The 24,491-nt window shown below is 35.3% G+C and overlaps 2 protein-coding genes across 3 annotated transcripts in view; one reads left to right on the top strand and one right to left on the bottom strand.

The window, feature by feature from the left end:
* The window catches only part of LOC109001242 (F-box/kelch-repeat protein At1g74510-like), a 945,981-nt gene that overhangs the window by 62,056 nt on the left and 859,434 nt on the right, over positions 1-24,491 (top strand). The window lies entirely within an intron of this gene.
* LOC118349410 (protein FAR1-RELATED SEQUENCE 5-like) lies at positions 20,126-23,759 on the bottom strand. The gene is made up of 4 exons (XM_035693818.1): positions 23,596-23,759; positions 23,235-23,361; positions 20,262-22,570; positions 20,126-20,174 (listed from the first exon to the last, which is right to left on the bottom strand). The coding sequence occupies exons 1-4, from the start codon at positions 23,757-23,759 to the stop codon at positions 20,126-20,128; spliced, it is 2,649 nt and encodes an 882-aa protein (XP_035549711.1).

The raw sequence follows: 24,491 nt of genomic DNA, 5'->3' as shown, positions 1-24,491 counted from the left end.
TGTCATGATTTTTCCATAGGACCTTCACTAATGAAATCTTTCAATTTCTTAGTTCTTTTTCCTTTCAGGCTAGGACTTGGATAGGAACTTCTTCGTATGAAAAAATTAGTTGCAGCGAAATATTCTCTAGGGTAATGATTGCAAGAGACTGATTGCCAAAATTCTTCTTGAGAGAAGATATATAAAATGCATCATGGATACCTTGGAATTCAATAGGAAGGTTTAGTTTGTAAGCAGCTACCCACTTTTTCTACTATCTTAAATGGTCTATCATATCTTGGGCTCAACTTACCTTTCTTTTCAAAGCAAATTACTCCTTACATAGGTGTAGGGGTGTAACTGGTCCGGTTTTGGACAAAATCTAGGATCAAACCGGTATGTACCGGTTTTGAATTTTTCAAAATCGATTATGCACTAGTTACCCTCCTAAACCGGTACTTCTAGTTTTACCGGTTTTCGGTCCGGTCCGGTCCGGTTTTCCAGCTTTTTTAAAATGTAAGTTTGACAGTTTGTCATTAAAAAAAAAAAACTGATTAAAAAAAATATGTTTTAACTTTTACTAAAAAAACCTGCTTTACTAAAAACTACTTAAATAAAAAATCTGTTTTACTAAAAAGGAAAAACTGCTTTCCAAAAAATTGATTTACTAAAATAAATCTGCTACAAACTTATAAATATAACTAGTACAAAAATTGGAAAAAAGCTTATAAATATAACTACTACAAGCATAGTACTTACACATATTTTTTAAAGCAATCACAAGAAACTCAAGAATGGACATCAACAAGCCTATGTGCCTATGGAATAAAATAAGTTCAAAAGTCTAAATTAGAAATCTAAAAGTCCAAAAAATTACAGGTCTAAAAAATTACAAGTCCGAACACTTAAAAGTCTGAATTACAAGTCTAAAAGCCCAACAAATTACAAATCCAAATTAGAAGTCCATCTATGATTCTGTTGTAACAAAAATAAACAGGAAATTGTTGAGCCTTCATATAGTACTACAAAAAATACTGTCGATTTAACATATAATTTTGTTATAAATTATCAATATGAAGTCTATCATTATTTTTTTTATTGTGAAACTGGAAAAACTGTTTGGTAATCTGTCACTCAAGTTTCAGGGTGACAGGTAACTGGTAAGGTAAAAGCTGAAGAAAACATAGTAAATTTGGCGTTGAGTTTGTTGAAGTTTATTTGGTAAATTCCGAGAAGGGAAACTAAAAGGTAAAAAAAAAAAAACACAATCACAAAACACAATTTCACAAACTCAATCACAAAACCCAATCAAAGTAAAATTCGGATTAAAAAAACCCTAATATCACAAATATCATCTATCATAATTTCAAAGTAATTTCACAAACTCAATCACAAAACCCTAACATCACAAACACAATAATAAATACAATCACAAAAAATCTTAAATTTCGGATTCAAAAACCCTAATATCACATATTCACAAAACTGAAAACCTAATCACAAAAATCCCAACATCACAAAACCCAATCACAAAAATCCTAATATCACAAAACCCATTCACAAAAATCCGAGTATGTAATTTCAAAAAAATAATAAATAAAAAACTTACCATTTAGGGGGCAGGCTCGGCAGATAGACAGGGGCTGAGAGAGTTGAGAGAAGAGAGAGTAAGAGACGAAAGAGTAAGAGACGGGAGAGTTGAGAGTGAGAGACGAGAGACGCCCAGGCAAAGAGTGAGCGGATGAGAGAGTGAGAGGCGAGCCACGAGCCACGAGAGCAGTGACTGTGGTCTGTGAGCACTGAGAAGTGAGAACTGAGAAGAGTTTGAGAAATGAGGGGCAATACAGACGATTTTAGGTTTTAGTTGTAGGGAAAACGGTGCCGCTTGGCATATTTATAAAATATTTGATTATTTTCATTTTTCAATGTGTTTTTTTTTAAATGATAATTAAAATTTATATATATTTGTAATACATTTAATAGACTTAAGACTATAGTGATTTAGTATAACTATGTATATATATATAATTGTAATACATTTAATATACTATAGTCTAATAGTATTAATATTAGCTTATTAGTATAGTTATATATTAGTATTAGTTATTGTGATACCCCATATGATATGGATAAGGGTAGGTGGTGTATAGGATCCCACATTGCTTGGGAATGAGAAGTTCTTGCTCTTTATAAGGTTCTAAAAGGGCTCCGATTATATCATTGACTAGTCCTTTTGGAGTATAGGCCATGTGGTTTGGACCTTCCATTGTGGTGTTACAAATGGTATCAGAGACTATCCCAACCAGAAATGTGGGACTGGAGCCATGCCACCTACAATGGACAGGCCCGACGAGGACTTCGGGAATTTAAGGGGGGTAGATTGTGATACTCCATATGATATGGATAAGGGTAGGTGGTGTATGGAATCCCACATTGCTTGGGAAGGAGAAGTTCTTGCTCTTTATAAGGTTCTAATGGAGCTCTAATTGTATCATTGACTAGTCCTTTTGGAGTATAGGCCAAGTGGTTTGGACCTTCCATTGGGGTGTTACAGTTATAGTGATTTAGTATAATTATATTAGTATAACTATAACTATAGCCTATATTAAACTATTAGTATTAATTAAATAGTTATAGACTTATATATTAGTATAGCTATATTATATATTAGACTATATAATAGTATTAATATTACTATATTTTTTTTTCTTTTGATAAAATGGATCTCATTCCATTCATTTAAAGAGGACATACAAATTTGACTTCAAACAACAAGTCAATTACAAACGTTAGTAGAATCTCAGTACACTATTGTGACTGACATGGTCTCGTCCAGATGGCTTATCTCTAAAGACCGAAGTCTAAGAGATAGCACAACTCTGTTCCCGACAGAGTTCACAGTAACCAAACATAAAACTCTATACCCAACTAGACTGAGTATGGAGAAACCAAACCCCAACATCATCGACTAAGCGGAGGGGGGACAACACCCTTTGGACCTAGGTCCGAAGGGACAAAAGTTTTTAGATTTTTTTGTTTTTTTGAAAATAAAGACAAGGCATAAATAAATTACATTGAGAAAACATTGTAAAAATGGAAAAACAGTGCACAAAAACGCCTTAGAAGGGAAAACCGACGGTCAATCTTGGAAGATCCAGAGTCGCCGGTTCGGCAGCAGCCGCTTGTTGCAATGGCGAAGAGCTCCTTGGTGGAGCGTGAAGGACACACGCCGACGAGCTCGGAATTTTCGTCCTGCGCGTGCAGGCTACGCTCCACTCCGGTTGGGGCCATATTCGGTCGACGTGTAGATCAGCGGCTGGGCAACCTCCTGGTGGGACGCGTGTTGACTATAGGGACCCAAAAGATCACGAACGGCGATTCTCCCTTTGTTTGGCCTGGAAAAAACAAAAAGAACTAAAAAACAAATATTAGTATAGCTATATATTAGTATTAGTTATAAACAATATATTAGTATTAGTTATAAACTAATATATTAGTATTAGTTATAAACTAATATATTAGTATAGCTATATATTAGTATTAGTTATAAACTATATATTAGTATAGCCATATAATATATGATCAATTAAATTTTCATGGTTAAGATTAAACTTTTATTTTATAATAACATTATCTTATATATAATTATATTAATAGCATATGATCAAACAAATTACAAATGTTCATATCTAAGATAAACATTTTATCTTATAATTTATAAATTATAATATAAAATTATTTATATATGATATATAATTATATATATTATATATAAAATTTTCACATATAATTATACATTATATATAAAACTTATATATATAAAATATTTTATATAAAACTTATATATAAAATATTAATTTATATATATATTTTTATCAACCGGTCTGGTCCGGGAAATTCTAAAATTGGAACCGGACTGGTTCCGGCCGATTTACGCATTACAAGAATAGGTCCAGGACTGGACCGGTTCAAAACTGGTTCAACTGGTCCGGTCCGATTTTCCAGTTTAAATTTACACCCCTACATAGGTGATGCATTAATGTAAACCCAATCACCTATTTCAAATTCCAATTTTCTCATTATGTGCTAAGCATAACATTTTTGCATGTCCTGGGCTGCTTTCATTTTCTTTTTTTTTATTAATAGAATCTACTCTTTCATATTCCATAATATCTATGGAAATATCTTCTCATTTCCACTCATGAATTGATAGTGGTTGTAACTCACTAGCTAGCTTTTGATGCTCTACTTATATCATTTTACACACTGAACATTTATTTACAAATTTGGCTATCTTTTTTCATGCCTTCCCACCAAAAACTTCGTTTCAAATCCTGATACAATTTTGTACTACCAGAGTGGGCTGTGTATGGAGTTTGATGCACTTCTTTCATACTCTGGTCCTTTATCTCATAATTAGTTGGATTCTTGAAATAGAACATACCATCTTCACCAATCCGAAATATCTCTGGCCCTTCCCCTTTTTCAATTTTTCATCTAATGTCTAACAACTTGCTATCTTCTAACTGACGTACTTTTTCCTCCTTCCAATCTACGGGCATGATTTCTTGCATTGCAACAATGATTGTATCTTGTTGAAGGCTCCCAATTAGTAATCTTCTCATGTTGTATACAAGACAGTCCATTTCTGAGGCGCAAGTTGAAGAGTTTTTAGCTTGCATTTTATGGCTTAATGCATCTCCAACCACGCTAGCTTTACTAGGGTGATACTTAATTTTACAATGATAGTCGCTAATTGTTTGTAACCACCTTCTTTGCCTCATGTTTAGATTATTTTGACTGAATAAGTATTTAAGAATTTTGTGGTCAATGAATATTTCACAAGATTGCCCTTATAGGTAACGCCTTCAGATCTTTAAAGCGAAAACTACTGCTACTAATTCTAGATCATGGGTAGGGTAATTCTATTCATGATTCTTCAATTGACCAAAGGCATCAGTGACAACTCAGGCTTCCAACATTATCACACATCCAAGCTTTGATTTGAATGCATCACTATACACCACATAAGGCTTATATGGTTCTTTCAATGCCAGTATAGGTGCAGTTGTTAATCACCTTTTAAGTTATAGGGAATTTTGCTCACATTTCTCTGTCCAGACAAATTTGGCATTCTTTCTAGTTAAGCCAATGAGTGGTCTTGAAAGTTTGGAAAAACCTAACACAAACCTTCTATAGTATCCAGCTAGACACAGAAAACTCTGAATTTCATGCACACTAGTAAGACGCTGCAAATCCAATGCTACTTCTATTTTGCTATGATCATCTGCCACTTCTTTACTTGAGATTACATGCCCTAAATATTTTACTTCTCTCAGCCAAAACTCACATTTACTAAGTTTGGATTAAAGCTTGTGCTCTTTCAACTTCTCTAGCACTAAGCTGAGGTGTTCCTTACGCTCTTCATAGCTCCTGGAATAGATCAATATATCATCAATGAGTACGACAACAAAGCTATCTAGATATGGGTTGAACACTGATTAAGCCCAAAGAATTACGCGGTAGTTGTAGCACAACTTTGGGGTGTCGATTACACAAAGAGACAGATTAAAAGAATAGAAGAAGGAACAAAGAAACTAAAGAAAAATATTAAATGATTAATGCAGAACATGGATAAATTTTAAATGCAAACTAAAGTGAAGCAAAGTGACTAACAGAAAAAATACTCAAATTTGACTAACAGTAAAGCGTTGGAAATCCCTTGCACAAATCTGGTATTTTAATTATTCTTAATTCATTGAATAACTCAATTGGAAACTCAATTCCCAAAATTCTCAATCCGAAGGTATAGATTTACAAACCAATATTAAACCAAATATAACCCTTTGAAAAATCATTCACCACTTTTAAAAACGTAAATTATTATCACTATTAAGAAAATCCAACGACGACAATATATTCAAGAAGCGATATTGCAATAAAGAATTAAATCAATATACATAAATAATTGATCCAAACATAATCAAAGAGCTAATCCATTCAATAGAAAAAGTATGACTGAATCCATAAATAGAATAAATTCTATAATTATTCAGAGAAGAAAATATCAACAATGAATTGAGAATGATAAAACAAAAGAGTTTTAGTAATTGAAATCAAATACATAAATCAAAAATAAATTAAAAATATCATCAAATGTGCAAGTTCATCCCTAGCCCTACTTGAGAATTTAGTTACCCATAGATATAATGGACAACAAAAATCTCAAGAGAAAAATAAAGCAAACGGCGACCATGGAAATTAATTTCGTCGTTTGTTCTTCAGTACTGAGCCGTCTCCCTCCTCTTCAAAAAACTCTCAATTTCATGCTAATGAAATGCTTATATAAGGTAGGAAAGAAACCCTAATGTCTTTCATATTCCCGCATACAAAATCGCCCAAATTTTAGGACTCAACTTGGCAGACATGTACATGCTTCAGAAGTTTGAATTTAGAATTCCTTATTAGAGACAACTTTGTAGCCGTTCAAAATATATTTTCAATGCATCAAAAGTCGCATCAATCTGATATTTGAGGGAAATGTATGATTAAAATACTAAAGTATGTAAACCTGTCTTCTAGTGAATTTCAGACTGACTTTTTTCTCTTGATCTGAATTACTCTCAAACCTCATCATTATCCTTATTTGAAAGTCTTACACTCGTTGAAAGTCCTTAGGTTATTCCAACGTCTTGCCGACTTGAAAGTCCTTTGAATTTGACTGGGTTTGGACTTGCTCTTTTATAGACTCAGAAATTAAATATAAAAATCTGCTCAGGAGTATTCTAAAGTAAATAGAAACTCAATTCAAGAATACACATTAATTCTTATGATTTCTATTCATATTTTAGCATTTTAGTCCAATAATAGGGTATTTAGAGTGCACTTTCGTACACTCATCAACCCCCCCCCCAAAAAAAAAAAAACTTGCTTATTGCAGTCCTTAGCAATTTTCATGCCAAAACAACGAAGAAGACCAAAGAAAATCACACACAAAGGCCACCAAGTCACACTTTCCAGATTTACATATCAAAGCAATCTTAGGAATTCAATAATCCTATCACAAGCAATCCACAGAATGTGTGAGTGTTCCAAACTACATCCATCTAACCAGAAGCCTTGACACATGCAACATCAAGAACATCTCAAGCGAAAGGTTCAACTCCATAACTCATGGGTGAGGATTCTCTCTATGAGTTGACAATAGGTGTACACACACTCTCATGGGGAATAAGGCAATTATGTACAAGCAACAAACAAATATTGATCTTATGATATGAATACTAACAAATGAGACTTCCACCACTCTTTCCAAAAGCTTACTTAGGATCAGAACGGTCAACACAAAAGATTGTAACGTGGCTTAGGTTCGAGGCTATATAAAAAAAAAGGATGAAAATGATTTAAAAACTTCCAAGTACATACAAAGGGAATCTTATTAAATAACTCAATAGACCACACTTCTCACTTGATGTACTCTCCAACTTTTTAGATTATTGAATAATAATGCTTTTCATTCTTCTTCTTCTTCCTCTTCTCTCTTTTTTTCCATTAATTTGATAACAAACACACGCCACTTTGGTATTCTTATCATTTCTACCCAACCTTGACTTTTTGTTTAATTGGAAAACTCAACACAAAAGAAAGAAAATGAAAATTCCACACCTAATATACACTTGGAAGTAAAAAGTGTAGAAAAATCAGTGTATCGGCTATACTCCAATGTGGAGAGGCATGGATGATGTGCGCATATGAAAAGAAAAAGCTACATGTGTGTTTATTGGCTCAAAGTTAGCTACTAGGGGTCTATGATGGAAATGATTAGCTTGAAAGGTTCAAACGTTGATCCTAAGTTGACCTTCGTCATATCCTAAGTATATCCATCATCTTACCACAAACCATGTAATGATACTCTCAAAAGAACTGCCCAATTCAACAGATCAATGAAGGCTTATCACAATTTACTGCATTTGTAGGCTCTCAATCGTCTCCAAGACTAGCATGAATACTTAATCAAAAGAGTTCTCTAGCTACATGTGTCAAACCATCATCTTACCACAAAACTTGGATGAGTGCATTAGGGGTTCTGTGATTGCTTAAAAAAAAAAATGATTATGGTGGGTTTGGTGAATTCATGAAGATCGCTATGAATGAGAATAAGTACACATGTGAAAGGGATCTACGTGTGATGCAAATTAAAAAACTTTGACACATGAAAATATGCCACAGGGTTCCAACAAGCATTTTAAATATTGAATTTGCACCACCACCCCAACTTAAATGAAACATTTTCATCAATATTTAAGAATCAAATTTGAATGGGAAGTAACTAAAAGGGGTATAATACACCTGATGAGTGAGGTGGGTAGCTTGCTAAGCACCAAAGATGGTAACCTAAAATGACAAATTGAAACTAACCTGCAAACAAAAACAAATAAAACAACAGCAAACAAAAAGGAAAAGAAAGAAAGTAGGAGAAAGCAAAAATAACAAAACAAATAAAGAAAAATATACATGCGTGGTGTTGTCAAGGTTGATAGATCGGGTCTGCAAGTGGATAGTCTTTCACTTCAGGCACTTGCCTATCAATAAGGATTTTAAGGTGTTGACCATTTACTTTAAAGACCTGGCTATACCAAGGGTCCTCTGTTTCTATTGCCTCGTTTTCAAAAACATGCTTCACTATAAAGGGGTCGGTCCACCTAGATCGAAGTTTTCCTGGGTGCTTGTGAAGTTTAGAATCATTTAAGTATAATAGGTCATTAGGCTTAAATGTCTTCCTACCAAATTTTTATCATGAAACGCTTTCGCTTTAGCCTTATAGATTTTAGAGTTCTCATAAGCATAATTTCTCAACTCCTCCAACTTGATCAACTGAAATTTTATAAGCTTACCAGCATTCAATTTTGAAAAAATACTAACATGAAAAGTGTCACCTCAGCCGAGAAATGCATGCTTAAGACCTGAGGGCAGTGACTTCAATTCCAATTTGAGACTATCCACACTTGAATGAATCTGCTTTTCACTTTTCTTAGACAACTCCTCAAATTTCGATTGCCAAATATGTGGGTCATTATCCTGAGGTTCATAAAAAACAGCACAAATATCAACAACATTAGCTGAATCATTCATAGTATCAAACTCAGAATTAATAAGAAAACATTCAAGGGGAATCAGAATCATGAGTTGTGTGAACTTCCTAATTTATGAGTGTGTCAATCATATACGTTTGGTGGCACTCGTCATCCTCTATTGGCTGTTTTTCAATATGGAAAATATTCAGCTCAAGAGTCATATTCCCAAAGAGAGCTTCATTAGACCATTCCTGCAATTAATAAGAGCATTAGCAATAGCGAGGAAAGGTTTACCTAAAGTTAAGGGGATTTTAGAATTAGAGTCAACAACATAACTAGTATCAAGGATTAAGAAATCAACAGGGTAGTAAAACTTGTCAATTTGGATCAAAACATCCTTAACTATTCCTCTCAGTTTCTTAACTGAATGGTCAGCCAATTGAAGCACAACAAAAGTGGGCTTAATTTCGCCCAAACTAAACTACAAATAAATGGAATAAGGCATCAAATTTACACTAGCTCCTAAATCTAGCAACACTTGCCCAAACTCATGATTCCCAATATTACATGCAATTGTTGGACAACCAGGATCCTTGTACTTAGGAGGAATTCACTGCTCAATCAGAGCACTAACTTGCTCTGTCAGGAACGTTGTTTTCTTCACATGGTGCTTCCTCTTAGATGTACACAAATCCTTGATATCTTTTGCATAAGTATGAACTTGTTTAACTACATGCAAAAGAAGAAGATTGATTTTCACCTGCCTTATATTCTCTAGGATTTCATTGTTAGGATCCAGAGTTCACTTGCTTGCTTTGAAAACTTAAGGGAATGGTACCTTAACTAGGCTCTTAATTACCTCAGCTTTCTTGGGCAACTCGACACTATCATTGCTTTGTTCCGCTTCAACATCCTCTGACTTATCAGTTGTTGGGATGTGTAAGGACTTACCACTTCATATCACAATGACATTGACCTCCTTCAAATTTCCTTGAGCCATATGTTGACCTTGGGGTGCAGACTGAGTTTGAGAAGTGAACTTACATCGCTCATTCACACTCAATGAGCTCATCAATTTGGACACTTGGCTCTTTATCTCCTCATTTTCTTCAACAACTTGCATAATCAAATATTCGAACTTATGGTTGGTCTTACCGTATGCCCCAATATAAGCAGGCAAAGTGTCTTCTAAATGACTACTAGAAGATGAATGTGCATGATATGGTGCAAGATATGATCTAGTAGGTTGTGCAGGCGACTGGTTTTAAGACTTCCAGCTAAAGTTGGGGTGATTGCGCCACTCTAGATTATAGGTATCAGAGTAAAGTGTAAAAGGCTTCTTGTACATACCTAAGGCATTACATTGTTCCTCATACATCCCTATCATCTTAGCAAGTGTGGGACACTCTTAGGCGACGTGATCTCCCCCGCCACACACAAAACATGGTCCAAAAGACTCTGCATTGATTAGCTACTTGTGTTGGCTTTAAGTCCTTAGTCTTTAACATCTCTAGCTCTCTAGTGAGTATCCCAACCTTTGCCTTTAGGTTATCCTCTTCCCTGAGATGGTAAATTCCACCACCATTTGGATTTCCCGCAGGTCGTGACCTATTTATTCTCTCAGTAGTACTAGGTCCAATCCAAGTGTGAATTTTTTTAGCAAGCTCATTGAGGTTTTCTATGGCGTCACCAGGATCTTTTTGTAACTCACTATTACACATCATCTCCACAAATTGGCGCTCTCTATATCTGTACATGCAAGGTAAAAAAAATATTATAAAAAGAGAAGAAAAAAAATAATGCAACAACCTAAAAGAATTAATGAAGTTACTGCCTTTACAAATTGCTGAAAAGAAAAACTATCTAACAATTCTTCTACCATCTCCCCGACAACAGCGCCAAAATTTGATTACATCTAAAAAATAACGCGGTAGTTGTAGCACATCTTTAGGGTGTCGATTCCACAGAGAGACAAATTAAAAGACTAGCAGAAGGAACAAAGAAACTAAAGAAAAATATTAAATGATTAATGGAGAAAAAAAATTAATTTTAAATGCAAATTAAAGTGAAGCAAAGTGACTAACAGAAAAGTACTCAAATTTGACGAATAGTAAAACGTCGGGAATCTCTTGCACAAATCTGGTATTTTAATTATTCTTAAATCATTGAATAACTCAATTGGAAACTCAATTCCCAAAATTCTCAATCCGAAGTTATAGATTTATAAACCAAGATTAAACTAAATGTAACCCTTTGAAAAATCATTCACCACATTCAAAATACGTAAATTATTATCACTATTGAGAAAATCCAACGATGACAATATACTCAGGAAGCGATATTGCAATAAAGAATTAAATCAATATTGATAAATAATTGATCCAAATATAATCAAAGAGCTAATCCATTCAATAGAAAAAGTATGACTGAATCCATAAACATAATAAATTCTATGATTATTCGTAGAAGAAAACATCAACAATGAATTGAGAATGATGAAACAAAAGAGTTTTAATAATTAAAAATTAAATACATAAATCAAAAATAAATCAAAAATACCATCTAATGTGCAAGTTCATCCCTAGCCCTACTTGAGAATTTAGTTACCCTTAAATATAATGGACAACAAAAATCTCAAGAGAAAAATAAAGCAAACGGCAACCATGAAAATTCGTCGTTTGTTCTTCAGTACTGAGTTGTCTCCCTCCTCTTCAAAAAACTCTCAATTTTGTGCTAATGAAATGCTTATATAAGGTAAGAAAGAAGCCCTAATGTCTTTCATACAAAATCTCCTAAATTTTACGACTCATCTTGGTAGCCACTTATGAGTTTTAGGAGTTCGAATTTAGAAATCCTTGTGAGAGACAACTTTGTATCCCCTTATGATAGCTTTCCAACTCATTAAGAATCGTATCAACCCGATATTTAAGCGGAAAGTTATGATTAAAATACTAAAGTTTGTACAGATTGTCTTCTAGCTAATTTCGGACTAACTTTTTCACTTGATCCAAATTACTCTCAAACTCCATCATTATCCTTATTTGAAGATTCTTACACTCGTTGAAAGTTTTTAGGTTGTTTCAACATTTTGCCCACTTGAAAGTCCTTTGAATTTGACTGGGTTTGGACTTGCTCTTTAATAGACTCTGAAATTAAACATAAAAATCTGCTCAAGAGTATCTCAAAGTAAATAGAAACTTAGTTCAAGAATACAAACTAATTCCTATGATTTATATTCATATTTTAGCATTTTAGTCCAACAATAGGATATTTAGAATGCACTTTCATACACTCATCAAATACTCTGTTCATCATATCCATGAATGTTGTAGGGACATTAGTCAATCCAAACGGCATTGCAAAGAATTCATAACATCCGTACCATGTCCAAAAAGCAGTTTTAGGGATGTTCTATTCCCTAATCTTAAGTTAGAGATATCCTAATCTTAAATCTATCTTTGAAAACACTGAGACTCCTTGTAATTGATTGTGATGCCCCCAAATTCAGCTTGGGATCAGACGGACATTTGAAGCGTCGAGACATGCAACACAAGGTTACCAGCCCCTGTTCATGACATATAAGATGCAATATTTCTAACATGCATCTAGCATTATGCAATATTCGCAGCGGATAATTTTTTTCTTCAGCAATACTATGCACCAAACCGAAATATCCCAAATACTTAAAACATACTTCATACATAATGACGTACTAAACAATTGAGATCACAACACTAGTCCAAAATGGTTGTGATCAAAAGAGTGTTGGAGATTGAACACCACAAATACAAGTAGTAATGAGGTAACTACTGTACTACAATATACGTCACACCATTGTTTAGTCGATCCTTTCCAGTTGGTCGATTCTCGATTCTCCTTCAGATCCTGTAATAAGATCTACCATTCGGGAGAACTTGAAACATAACAGTGAGATTTGATTACAAATGTTAGCAAGTTAACAGGAAACTTCCACACAGGTTAATGATGCATGCATGGCAGTAAAAGCATGAACGCATAATCAAATCATAAGTAATCATAGCATAACTTGACATACAACATAACATAACTGGCATAACTTAAACTGAAACTAAAGCTTAGCATGAACGTGACTTGAAACATAACATGGACTTGAAACATAGTATGAACGTGAACTTGGAACATAACATGGACTTGAAACATAGCATGAGCTTAAACTTGAAACATAACATGGACTTGAAACATAGCATGAACCTGAGCATGACATAACATAAATGTGAACTTAGAACATAACGTAAACGTGAACATAACATAACATGAACTTGAAACATATTATTGTCTCATGGGATTACCATGATTGCGTGAACATAAACTTGAACATAACATAATGTGAAACATGACTTGAACGTGAAATGCATGAACTTGGAATCTTATTCAATAGACTTCATCATTAAAGTGACCATATGGGTGCTACATAGGTCCTCTTGAGCCATGTGTCTCTGCCGATTACCGCATCACATCACAGGTTTCTATACCAGCTGTGAGTGCGTTAATACGTACTCCACAGTTGTTGTGGCCTCACGTATTCTACTTGTCACAATTGTTGTGTCTCACGTAGTGTATGCTCTACAGTTATTGTGGCCCTATACTTCATGCTCCACAGTTGTTGTGGCCCCATGACTTATTTGTTTGTGCCACACTTGTTGTGGACACACGTAACATAATGTGTGGCACCATTGGCGTTAGTGCCTGGCGCGCTCCGATGACTAGCTAATTAGGCCTCATTCGCAACCTGTTGACTGTACTTCATCAACCTAGGGAATTTCACACCTATTTAGACACTCCAGCGTGAACAAAGGAGTTCCACTAGGATATTACCCCATCCTAGCACTTAGGGTCGTAATTGACATGAATAACTTAACTGGCATACCTGACATTTCGTAACGTGACGTAACATGAACGTAACATAAAAGACAGAAGTCCTGACGTAGCATAACGTGACATGAACTAAGATGAAAGACATGACATACTTCGAGACATAAATGTAACAGAGAACATTTCATAACATGGCATACATGTAACATGCAACATTTCGTAACATGGCATACCATATAACAGACAACATTTCTTAACATGACGTAATATGTGACAGTGAATATTTCGTGGCATGAAATACATGTAACAGATGGCATACTTAACTTAACATGACATACTTGCAATATATAGCAATACGTGACAGAATATCTTGTATAACAGATGAATAAATCATGACAGAATAAATTCTGTGTAACAAATAAATATGTAATGACTTGATATGTCACATATGATAACATGGATACATACACTTTAGTTCCCTTACTTATCACTCATACACATTAAACCGATAGTAAGTTAAAAGCTAACTTACCTCGGTCTTCGCGCTTCTAGACAAAATTCAAGTGCGTTCACGAGAAATTAAAAGTAGTGATTTCTAAAATTTAGAACTTAATCACTAACAATTAGGAATATGGAAAAATATCAACTTAGAGTAAAATTACCATTTTACCCTCTACATGTGGGAAAATGACCATTTTACCCCTAACTTAAGGATTTTGCATCCTAACTCCAAAAATCACCAAAATTTACATACCTTATGTAAATTTTGTCCTAAGCTCAAATATCAATTCAGAAAAATTTAAAACTAAACACAACCATTAAAACTCTATAGGACCGAAACTTACAAAGGCTATTTCCTTCGATTTTTTTTTTTTTAATTCTTTCAAATCTCAAAACTCATGATTAAACCAAAATTTTTCTTCTACTATACTCATAACATATTCCTAAGAATAATCATTTTTTGAATCATGAACAAAAGTCATCAAAATCACTAAAACCATACTTGAACTTTTTGATTTCTCTTCTAAGTTCAAAATAGATTTTTGTTTCTAACTTGTTTTGATCAACCTCTTGATCCATGACTTATAAAGATGTGAACTTCAAACCAAAACTTCACATGGTTTACAAAGGTGTCCTAAAATAGATCCAAGCTTCAAACTCAAGATCACATGGTTAAATATCACCCAAAACATAAATTTAGCTAAGAACATCATCACTTTGGCCTAACCAAATATCTCAATGTATAAAATTTCATATCTTCGAAACTAACATAAAATATCTTCAAAATAACATTCTAACATGTATATAAGATGCTTAGGATCTTCCAATAAAAATATCAAAGCCATTGGAATAAGATTAAACCATAAAATATTTAAACTTTCTCAAAACAGAAACTGTTTTTCCTCTTCCAGTTTCTAAGTTTCTAGACCTAAGAAAAGATTTCACCAAAACTTTTAATCATGCAAAAAATCCTCAACCAATAATCATATACACATGTTAACAGTACTCCATAAAAATTTCGGACCAAGATATATTCATTAGCTTGGTCAAAAACTCCAAAATATAACACACTCTCCAGTTTATCGCCCAGAATGACCTTTCTGGGGTCTAAACAACGTTTGAACAACCAAATCATCTCCAAATGGAACAAATAAGGCCTCGTTTGTTTTCGGAGATGAGATGAGATGAGATAAGATTAAAGTTAAAAAGCTGAATAAAATATTGTTAAAGTATATATTTTAATATTATTATTGTTTTGGGATTTGAAAAAATTGAATTGTTTATTTTATTTTGTATTGAAAGTTGGGAAAATTGTAATGATTAGATGAGATGAGATGAGATATTTTTCCAAAACAAAGAGGCCTAAGATATCCACATAAACTAGACTCCAAAAGAAACAACTTTCATGAAGGAAACTTTGAGAGAAAACACTTACAAAAACTTTGAAACAGGCGTTCAAAAGAGGTAAGAAAAACTGTCCGAGAGTGTCTTTTGTGTTCTATGGACGAAAAATGTAAAGGAGAGTTGCTTTTCATGGGAAGTGGACTGAAGAGCCTCTTAGACAAGTTATTGGAAGTGATATGATTGAAGGAAAGGTTGAGTGTTGGCCTTTTCTTCTCATAAAAATCAATCCAAGATACTTTCTCAAGGTGGAGTGTAAGAGTGAATGAGTGAGGTGGCCTTTTACCTTTGTATTTCAAGAACCTTCTAGGCCCTTCTTGTACAGATCTGGCCAGCCAAGTGGGGGTACAAAACTTAGCCATGAAGCAATGCTAATGGTGACCAATTTCGTGGGCCTTAATGGGCCTAAACCGAATGGGCCTAAATTTTGGGGTTTAAAGAAGGTTTGGGTTGCTATCAAGCCCAAATCCAATATCACTTGGGCCAATCAATTTTTCAAGGTTAACAAGGTTGGATAATGATGTTCTAACACAAATTTGAAGGATTAATAGCATGTGGAAGTGATTTAATCAAGTGATTAAACACAATGCTAGAAATCAGATTAGAAAGGGTTTGAAGGCCAACTTTAGGGTTTGGGAAGCCGTTTAGGGTTTCGGTTTCAACCAAACTTTTGGGCTTTCAATTGGATTCTCACCATTTAGGGTTTCACTAGGATTGAAACCTTTTTTGGTCTGCCACCATTTGGTTGAGCAGATGAAACAAAGTTTTGCTTAAGTGACATGATTTCACAGCTTGATTCCTTCAAATCCATCAAACGTTCCTCATGGTGCCAAGTGTCTAATATTATTCAATAAGTGTGGTTAAGATCTTGCCAAGTGTCCAAATAAAATTTCTCTAATCTAATTTGGACATTCCACACTGTAATTTTGAAACACTGCAATTGGTGCGCTTATCGAGATTACTATTCACTCCGAAAAAGTGAATCTTAAACTTCACACTAAAAATTCCTAAATATTCTGATTAACCTACAGTGAAAATATTTTACCAAAATTCAACCTCGTAGTGCCCCTAAAAATAAATTCACAATTTCCAACAGACGTTTCGTCTGGAATTATGAAAATAGGCTATTGTGCCATAAAATTCTAAATAATCCGCTGAGTCTAATGGCGTAGACCATAATGCATTCTGACACTTCTAACCACCTCAAATAAATAAAACTCATATTTCTAGCACCATAGTGAGTGATAACACTGACTATGTTGACAGACTAAAACCTATGCGATTGGTTGATTCGTAAAAACTTATGAGATTTTTACGAGATTTCTAAAATCAATAGAAATTCCATCAATGAATTTCTAGCGGGTTGTTACATTGATCTAATAGGTCGTCAATACATGGTTACAAATACTTGTACTTTATCATTACCTTTTTCAGTTCCATATAATGAATTCTCATTCTCATTGATCCATCTTTGTTCTTAACAAATATACTGGTGCTCCCCAAGGCGAAGAACTTGGATGAATAATTCCTCTTTCCATCAACCCTTCCACTTGGACTTTTAATTCTTCTAAGAGAAAACCTTCAGGCCGGTCGGTCTGTTCCCCCCAACATAACAGCCCCCCAATTACAACTCTCCACGTAAGACACCCAATTTAGTTATCGTGCACCCACCCAACAGAAGATCAAAAGGGACAAAAGAGTGTGAAACGAAACGATCTTGACCAGTGAAATCTGCAGACCCATTCGTCTTCTTCCTCTCCCAGCGATTTCGTTCACAGCAGAAGAAGTGAACCGCCTTGGGTTTCCTTCGTCTTCCAGCACCCTTCGTTCCGTCCCCCTTCGTCTTCCACCTTAAGCTTACCCAGCAAATGCCGAGCCGCGACGGACTGATTTGGTGTGCCCCATCGACGGACTGATTTCGCGACCCCCGTCGACGGACTGATTTCGCGACCCCATCTATAGACTGATTTCGCGACCCCATTGACGGACTGATTTCGTGACCCCATCGACGGCCTGATTTCGCGAGCCCCATCGACGGCTATTTCGCGATCCCCATATTTTGCAAGTCGGATTATTGGGGGTATGATTTTTGGGATTTTTTTGCCATTAACATCATCCCGATCAGTTCCTTGATTATTTTGAGCTTGTTTTTATTATGGCAGTGCTTGGGTGATGAATTTTAAGCTTACAGTGCTTGTTTTGATTATGGCACCATGTGTTTGATGTAATATTTCATAGAAAATTTACACAATTCTATGTTTCTTTTCCTTGTAAAACCTACTTGTAAATGCTACAATTCCTTAATACAGCTGGACATAATCAAGTTCTTTTTGCTTTCAGAAATGGTTTTGATTAGTAGTCTCTTTGGATTTATTAGTATTTGATTAGTTTCTCATAAGGGTTGCTGCTTCTATTTGATAGTGTGTTTTGGCTGCGACAGAGTAGAGGCTGCGAATTGGTGAAGTAGATGCTCAGTTTCATGTTAACTCTATCTGATTTGAGTTTCTATACACATTATATGAATACTGCTGCTTTTAGATTCGCCAGTGCTTCTCAAGATCTTGTTTCTGGTTTGTTGTTATATTGTGGGCAATATAAGCATACAATAGCCAGCACCAGATAATGTCTTCTGGGCAATTTTAGGTGGACATCTTCAGTCCCTCATATTTTATTGGCTTCTGGGGAAGTAAAACTATCACTTTGCAATTGAAGTGTCTGATTGGTGAATTTAGAACATAATGTCTTTTCTTTTCAATTGAAGTGTCTGATTGGTCCATCAAATGTCTCCTTGTATTGATTGTAAATACCATGTTTCCCACCAAATGTCTCATTGACTAGTTTCAATTCCACCAAATGATTCTATGGATGTGTTAGATTGAAATGTTGCAAAACATGGTTTTTCCACAGCTTTAGTCTATTTTTGGTGATTGGTCTGATTTTTCAGAACAGGATAAGTTGAGGAGGTACGTTGCCCATTTGTAGTGAGACTTTTCTTAGGTGTCTTTGAGATAACTCACTTTCACTTACTTTCTTCTTGATTTTTCAGCAAATGGCAAGTTCGGGTTCTCATGGCGATTCAAGTTCGTGGACTTTAAAAGGGAAAGACAAAGCAAGTTTGGAGAGGCCACTTTGCTACTGTGGCCTTCCATCGAAGCTTCGAATCTCTGGAAAGGGTAATAGTTTTGGCAGAAGATTTTACAACTGCCGAAACTATAAGATCAATAAACAATGTGATTTTTTTGAATGGATTGATCTTGAAAGTGAACAAAACTCATGCTGCAAGATGACGTTGGAGTTAGCTCAAAGAAGGAATGAGAGGTTACGTCATGAACATCAGTTGATCGAACAAGCCAAATATAAAACAATGGAGAAGAAGTATAAGGGAACCTTGAAAGCATTGTTGATATCGTGGTTGTTTTTTATTGTAATGTTTGCTGTAATTCTCATGTATCCCAAAAATATTAGTGTATGTCGGGTAGTGATTCCACTCATGTAAGCTGTTTTATGTTGAACATTATGTTTGGCTTGTATTATAAAATGAAACAGTACTTGAGAATCAGGTTCAAGCTAGCCAGCTCTACAATTGCATGATTTTTAATTTATCCCTTTCAAAACATAAAGTAGTATGCTAATAAGTTTACAATAATTTTTTCCCATAAATCATGACAATCAGGTTCACGCACACTCACAAACTCAACCATTCAAAATTTTGGTTGCCAAATCCTAGGGAACATTTATAAACAATACAATCTGCCATTGCACATATCCTGCATAAAATTGGGTTGCCCCATCCCACGAGCAAATTCATGATGCATCTGTCCAAAATTTGCAATATAACAAGTGACCATAAAAAACTTATTCTGTACCATCAAAACATAAAAAATAACATAGTGCCATAAAAAATGTGATTTTCCTGCCATATCAATTTCAAATAGTGCCATAAAAATAACAGTCCTGCCATCACCATTTCTACGTTTTCAAGTGGCCATCAAAAATAAGTCTATACCATCAAAAAAATCAAAAGTAACATAGTGCCATAAAAATCACATAGTCCTGCCATATCAATAACATAGTGCCATAAAAAATCACAGTCCTTGCTTCCTAGCTAAATATTAACAGCTTCTTGTGGATGTAGTCCATGACAAGCTTAGATCTTTGTCATCCCAAGAATCACAAGCTTCAAAATCTTCACAACCCTGCTGTCACATTAATTTCAACATCAATAATTATATACAACTTAAAATGCTTGAGCATAATATTACATTTAGAAAATATAAAAAAAATAAAGAATATTAATCACATACATAAGGAAATTTCGATTAAGAATCCAAGTTAGTGCTGTCAACCTGGACTGTATGCCCAATATCCCTGCATAAACAACAACAAATACAACAAAATAAGTGTAGAGCTTTGATTAAAAACCAAAAAATAAAAAATATTCAAAAGCTACAATACCTCACTAAAGGACAGTTGTTCCGAGCATGTCCCTCATTTTTGCAAACGCTACAACGTCTTTTCTTGGTTGGTTGCATCTCTTTTGGATTCTTTGCCCTCAAAGACTTTGGACGCCCTTTCGTGGGCACTCGTGGAGGATCTTGTATTGTTTGTGAAAAATTGGAGACAACCTGAGATCTTTGAGAAATGGATTCATAGGTTGACTCCCTTCCAACTGGGCCCACAGATTCTTCAATATTGTCATCATCTTCCATTAGAAGTAGCTCGTTATGGACCTTATCTAAGGCAAGGGAGAGGTGATTGAGTTTTTTCCTTGACTTTGTCCCAAGTTCCGCAATGACATAAAATTGCATCATCAATGAGTTTTTCCTCATTGCTAGATCATCCTGTGGCGTTACATGCCCTTCGAGAATGGGAATGTCAATAATAGGTCGACTCTTAGCATTGATAGTCCATCTTTCTAGAATATGGTGTTGTGACAAACAATCTAATTTTGATTTCTTTCCAAGTACACACAGGATATGCCTACAGAGAATTCCCATAAACTCAAACATATGGCAAGTGCAAGTCACCTTATCTCCTCCACTCTCCAAGGTCACATGATAGAGAGGGGTTTCTTTGCCATGAGGTACCACTCTATAAGTCTTGCTTTCGCCCTCGTTGGAAAATTTAGTTGAGTTGTAGCGTTGACTATTAAAAAGCTCATCTTGAAAAATTGTGAAAGACTTTCTTGTGTAGACTATGGAAGCTTCTTCTTCAATTTTGTAACATGTTTTCAATATGGCACAAGTTGATTTTGTTCGCACATCCTTTTCTTTCTCTTTAAAATAACGTGCATCTAATGCTTTCTCATATTGATGCACAAAATCACTGACCATAGTACTGGAACGAACATAATCCTTGAAAAACTTATTCATGCTTTCACTTCTTTGAGTCGTTGACATGCCGGCACAAAATGTTGAACGCAAGTAAGCCGGAACCCACTTCTCCCGTCGGTTATAAAGATTTTGCAGCCAAGTATTATCTCCTAACTCATACTTCACTAATATAACACTCCATTCATGCTCAAACTCATCAATTGTAATTGTGTTATGAATACAATGATGGAAATCTTTTTGGAAATCCGGAAATCTATTATATACATAAGCCAAATGTTCAGGGAATTTTTGCAGAATGTGCCACAAACATAATCTATGAGTTGTATTTGGGAGTACCTCTCCAATGGCCTTTGCCATAGCCTTGTCATCATCGGTAATTATGGTTGAAGGGGCTCGTCCAAGCATTGCTTCTTGCCATGTTCTCAATAACCATACATATGACTCAGCTGTTTCATTAACCAACAAGGCACAACCAAACATTATAGTTTGGTGATGATGGTTAACTCCAGAAAATGGCACAAAGGGCATCTTATAAATATTTGTCAAATATGTGGCATCGAATGTGACCACATCCCCAAAATATTGGTACGACGCCCTTGATCTTGCATCTGCCCAAAAACAACTTCCCATGCACCCATTCTCATCAACTTGCATTGAGTACACAAATCCAGGCTCTTTGCATTGTCGATCAAAGAAATAGGCATATAATCGTTGTGCATCTCCTTCTTCAAATAATTTTCTTCTTTTGTTCCCCAAGTAATTCTCCACATCCTTGCCAATACAACCAACGTTAAAGTCGCCCCCTGCGTCTTTACTCAACACCGACATTATCTTCCTTGTCGGTACACCGGACTCATTCAAAGTCATAATAAGGTTTTTTTGGACACGTGTCACTATCCTATGTCCACGAAGCAAACTAGTACTTCTTGGTGTAAGTAGCAAGTGATTATGTTCAAGCACAAACTTACATACTATCCACTTCTCACCCACTTTTTTTATCCCCATCAATGCTTTACAACCAATCTTTGTCTCAGCAGGTTCCGAAATTATTCGTTCTTTTTGTTTGCTCCTTTCCCGTCGAAATCCTTCCCTTGAGCAAACATAGTCTACAGCAATTAGTTTTTTCTCCTCTTTCGACAATCGTGTATGATTGGTTCGAATAGCAAAACCTTTTTTTCTTGCATACACCTTGTAAAATGCTTGAGCATCTTCTACGTCATCAAATACCATACCGATGAATGGCTCATTCGGACCACTACTCGAACAAGGTCTCAAATTCACTCCATCATCCACATTGACTTCATCTTCCACATTCACTCCATCTTCCACATTCACTCCATCATCTCCATCTTCCACATTCACTCCATCATCCACACAAACTCCATCTTCTATATTCACATTTTCATCACTATCAAAACTCCATTCATGATCCTATGTTATAAAATAAGAAACAAAAAATAGTGCACAAATCAATTCAAATCAGTACACAAAACACTTTAAATCAGTCCACAAATCAGTACACATTACATAATAGCCAGCACCAAATTAATGAAAAAAATCATTAATGTAATAGCCAGCACCAAACTAAAACTTAATCATTTAATGAAGATAAACAGCCAGCACCAAACTTAATGATTTAATTGAAATTCCATTATTTTTTTAGAGCATTGAAAGCATTTCGGTCAAACTTCACAGATGCCCTATTTAGTTTCTATATATCTGAGAAAATTGGAATAAAAAAGTTGGCATCTCAAACATTTTAGAGCTATATATGCAAGCAATGCTCATTGGGTAAAGATCTGGATGTTCATAATTACATATACAAGTGAGTTTCCAACACATGCTTACATGGAAACCGTGTGTCTTCTAGTTAGGGATATAACTGACTAAGCCTAACTTACTCAAATCCGAATGTGGTGAATGTAAAAGATCTAACAAACCCTAACTACAAGTAAACCAATTCCTTCTCAATGGTAAAGGTTAAAAAAATTACATGATGCCAATTACAACAGCCCTTAGAAAACTTACCATCAAGGAGCGACTTCGTGGGCGACGGCTTGGTGGGGCGACGGCTTGGGGGGAGATGATGACGGACCAAGTCGGGGATGGAGGAAAGTGGTGTCTCTGAGCTTGGCGGCGGCGACTGAGCTTGGAGGCGGTGAAAGCTCTGGAACGAATGGCGATGGAGGAAGACGATGGAAAGGGTGAACGAACGGTGAAATCTGAAAGGTGAAATGGAAAGTGAAAGGGAAGGGGGAAAGAGTGTAATCGGATGGAAAATGGTGTATTTTACAATCAGTAAAATCATCTACTTGTCTTACTGTGATTGGAGGCTGTTTACCCCTAAAGAGCAGCCCGTCTGTTCCGAAGAGGAACTGTTCTTCTAATTATGTGAAGCCATCTGATAAGGTGCTCTATGAATGGGAGTTGTGACAAGTTCCAATTCTATAACAAACTCTACTTCTCTGTTGTGGGGTAGTCCTAACAAATTATCTGTGAAAATTTCAGAAAAATTCTCAACTACAAGTATTCCTTGAGCTCCCTTGTTCTTGTCGGTCTCCTCAATTATCACAGCTAAATAGGCCACTTCATCAGCTTTAACACATTTCCTAAATTGCATGGCTGATATGGTTGAAGGTATGACTTTTACAGTTTTTCCCACAAAGAAACTTCTACTAGCATCAAGTAAGTCGAATCTAATCTCCCTTTTTCAACAATCTATCTTAGCGTAATGCCTAGATAGTCAATACATTCCTGATATTAAATCAAATCCCAAGGTCAAAGATAATGAAATCTAGTTACATAATTCTTTCGTCAATACTTATAGGACAACTCCTAATCACCTGAGTACATTTGATAGTACTTCCATCTGGGATTGTTACTACTATGGTGTGACGCCCCCAAATCCCGTTTGGGATCAGACAGACATTTGAAGCGTTGAGACAAGCAACACAAGGTTACCTGCCCCCGTTCATGACATATAAGATGCAATGTTCCTAACATGCATATAGCATTATGCAATATTCGCAGCGGACAATTTTTTTCTTTAGTAATACTATGCATCAAATTGAAATATCCCAAATACTTAAAACATACTTCATACATAATGACATACTAAATAACTGAGATCACAACATTAGTCCAAAATGGCTGCAATCAAAAGAGTGCTAGAGATTCAACTCCACAAATACAAGTAGTAATCTGAGGTAACTACTTTACTATCATCTACGTCGCACCATCGCTTAGTCAACCATTTCCAGTTGGTCAATTCTCGATTCTTCTTCAAATCCAGTAACAAGATCTAACATTCGGGTGGAATGGTAGTTGGGACTACCACAATGAGATTTGATTA

The sequence above is a fragment of the Juglans regia genome, chromosome 9 (assembly GCF_001411555.2).
Source record: "Juglans regia cultivar Chandler chromosome 9, Walnut 2.0, whole genome shotgun sequence".
NCBI classification, from domain to species: Eukaryota; Viridiplantae; Streptophyta; class Magnoliopsida; order Fagales; family Juglandaceae; genus Juglans; species Juglans regia.
Note: the sequence above shows the minus strand (reverse complement) of the source record. Positions and strands in the feature narration are given on the sequence as shown.

Excerpts from the sequence above, each read along its gene's own strand:
- LOC118349410 (XM_035693818.1), bottom strand. The coding sequence starts at position 23,759 with ATGCAATTTAGGAAATGTGTTAAAGCTGATGAAGTGGCCTATTTAGCT. Across the intron at positions 22,571-23,234 it reads TTTCCTCCATCCCCGACTTG|GATCATGAATGGAGTTTTGA; the intron begins GTCCGTCATCAT and ends TTTATAACATAG. Across the intron at positions 20,175-20,261 it reads AACAACTGTCCTTTAGTGAG|GGATATTGGGCATACAGTCC; the intron begins GTATTGTAGCTT and ends TTGTTTATGCAG.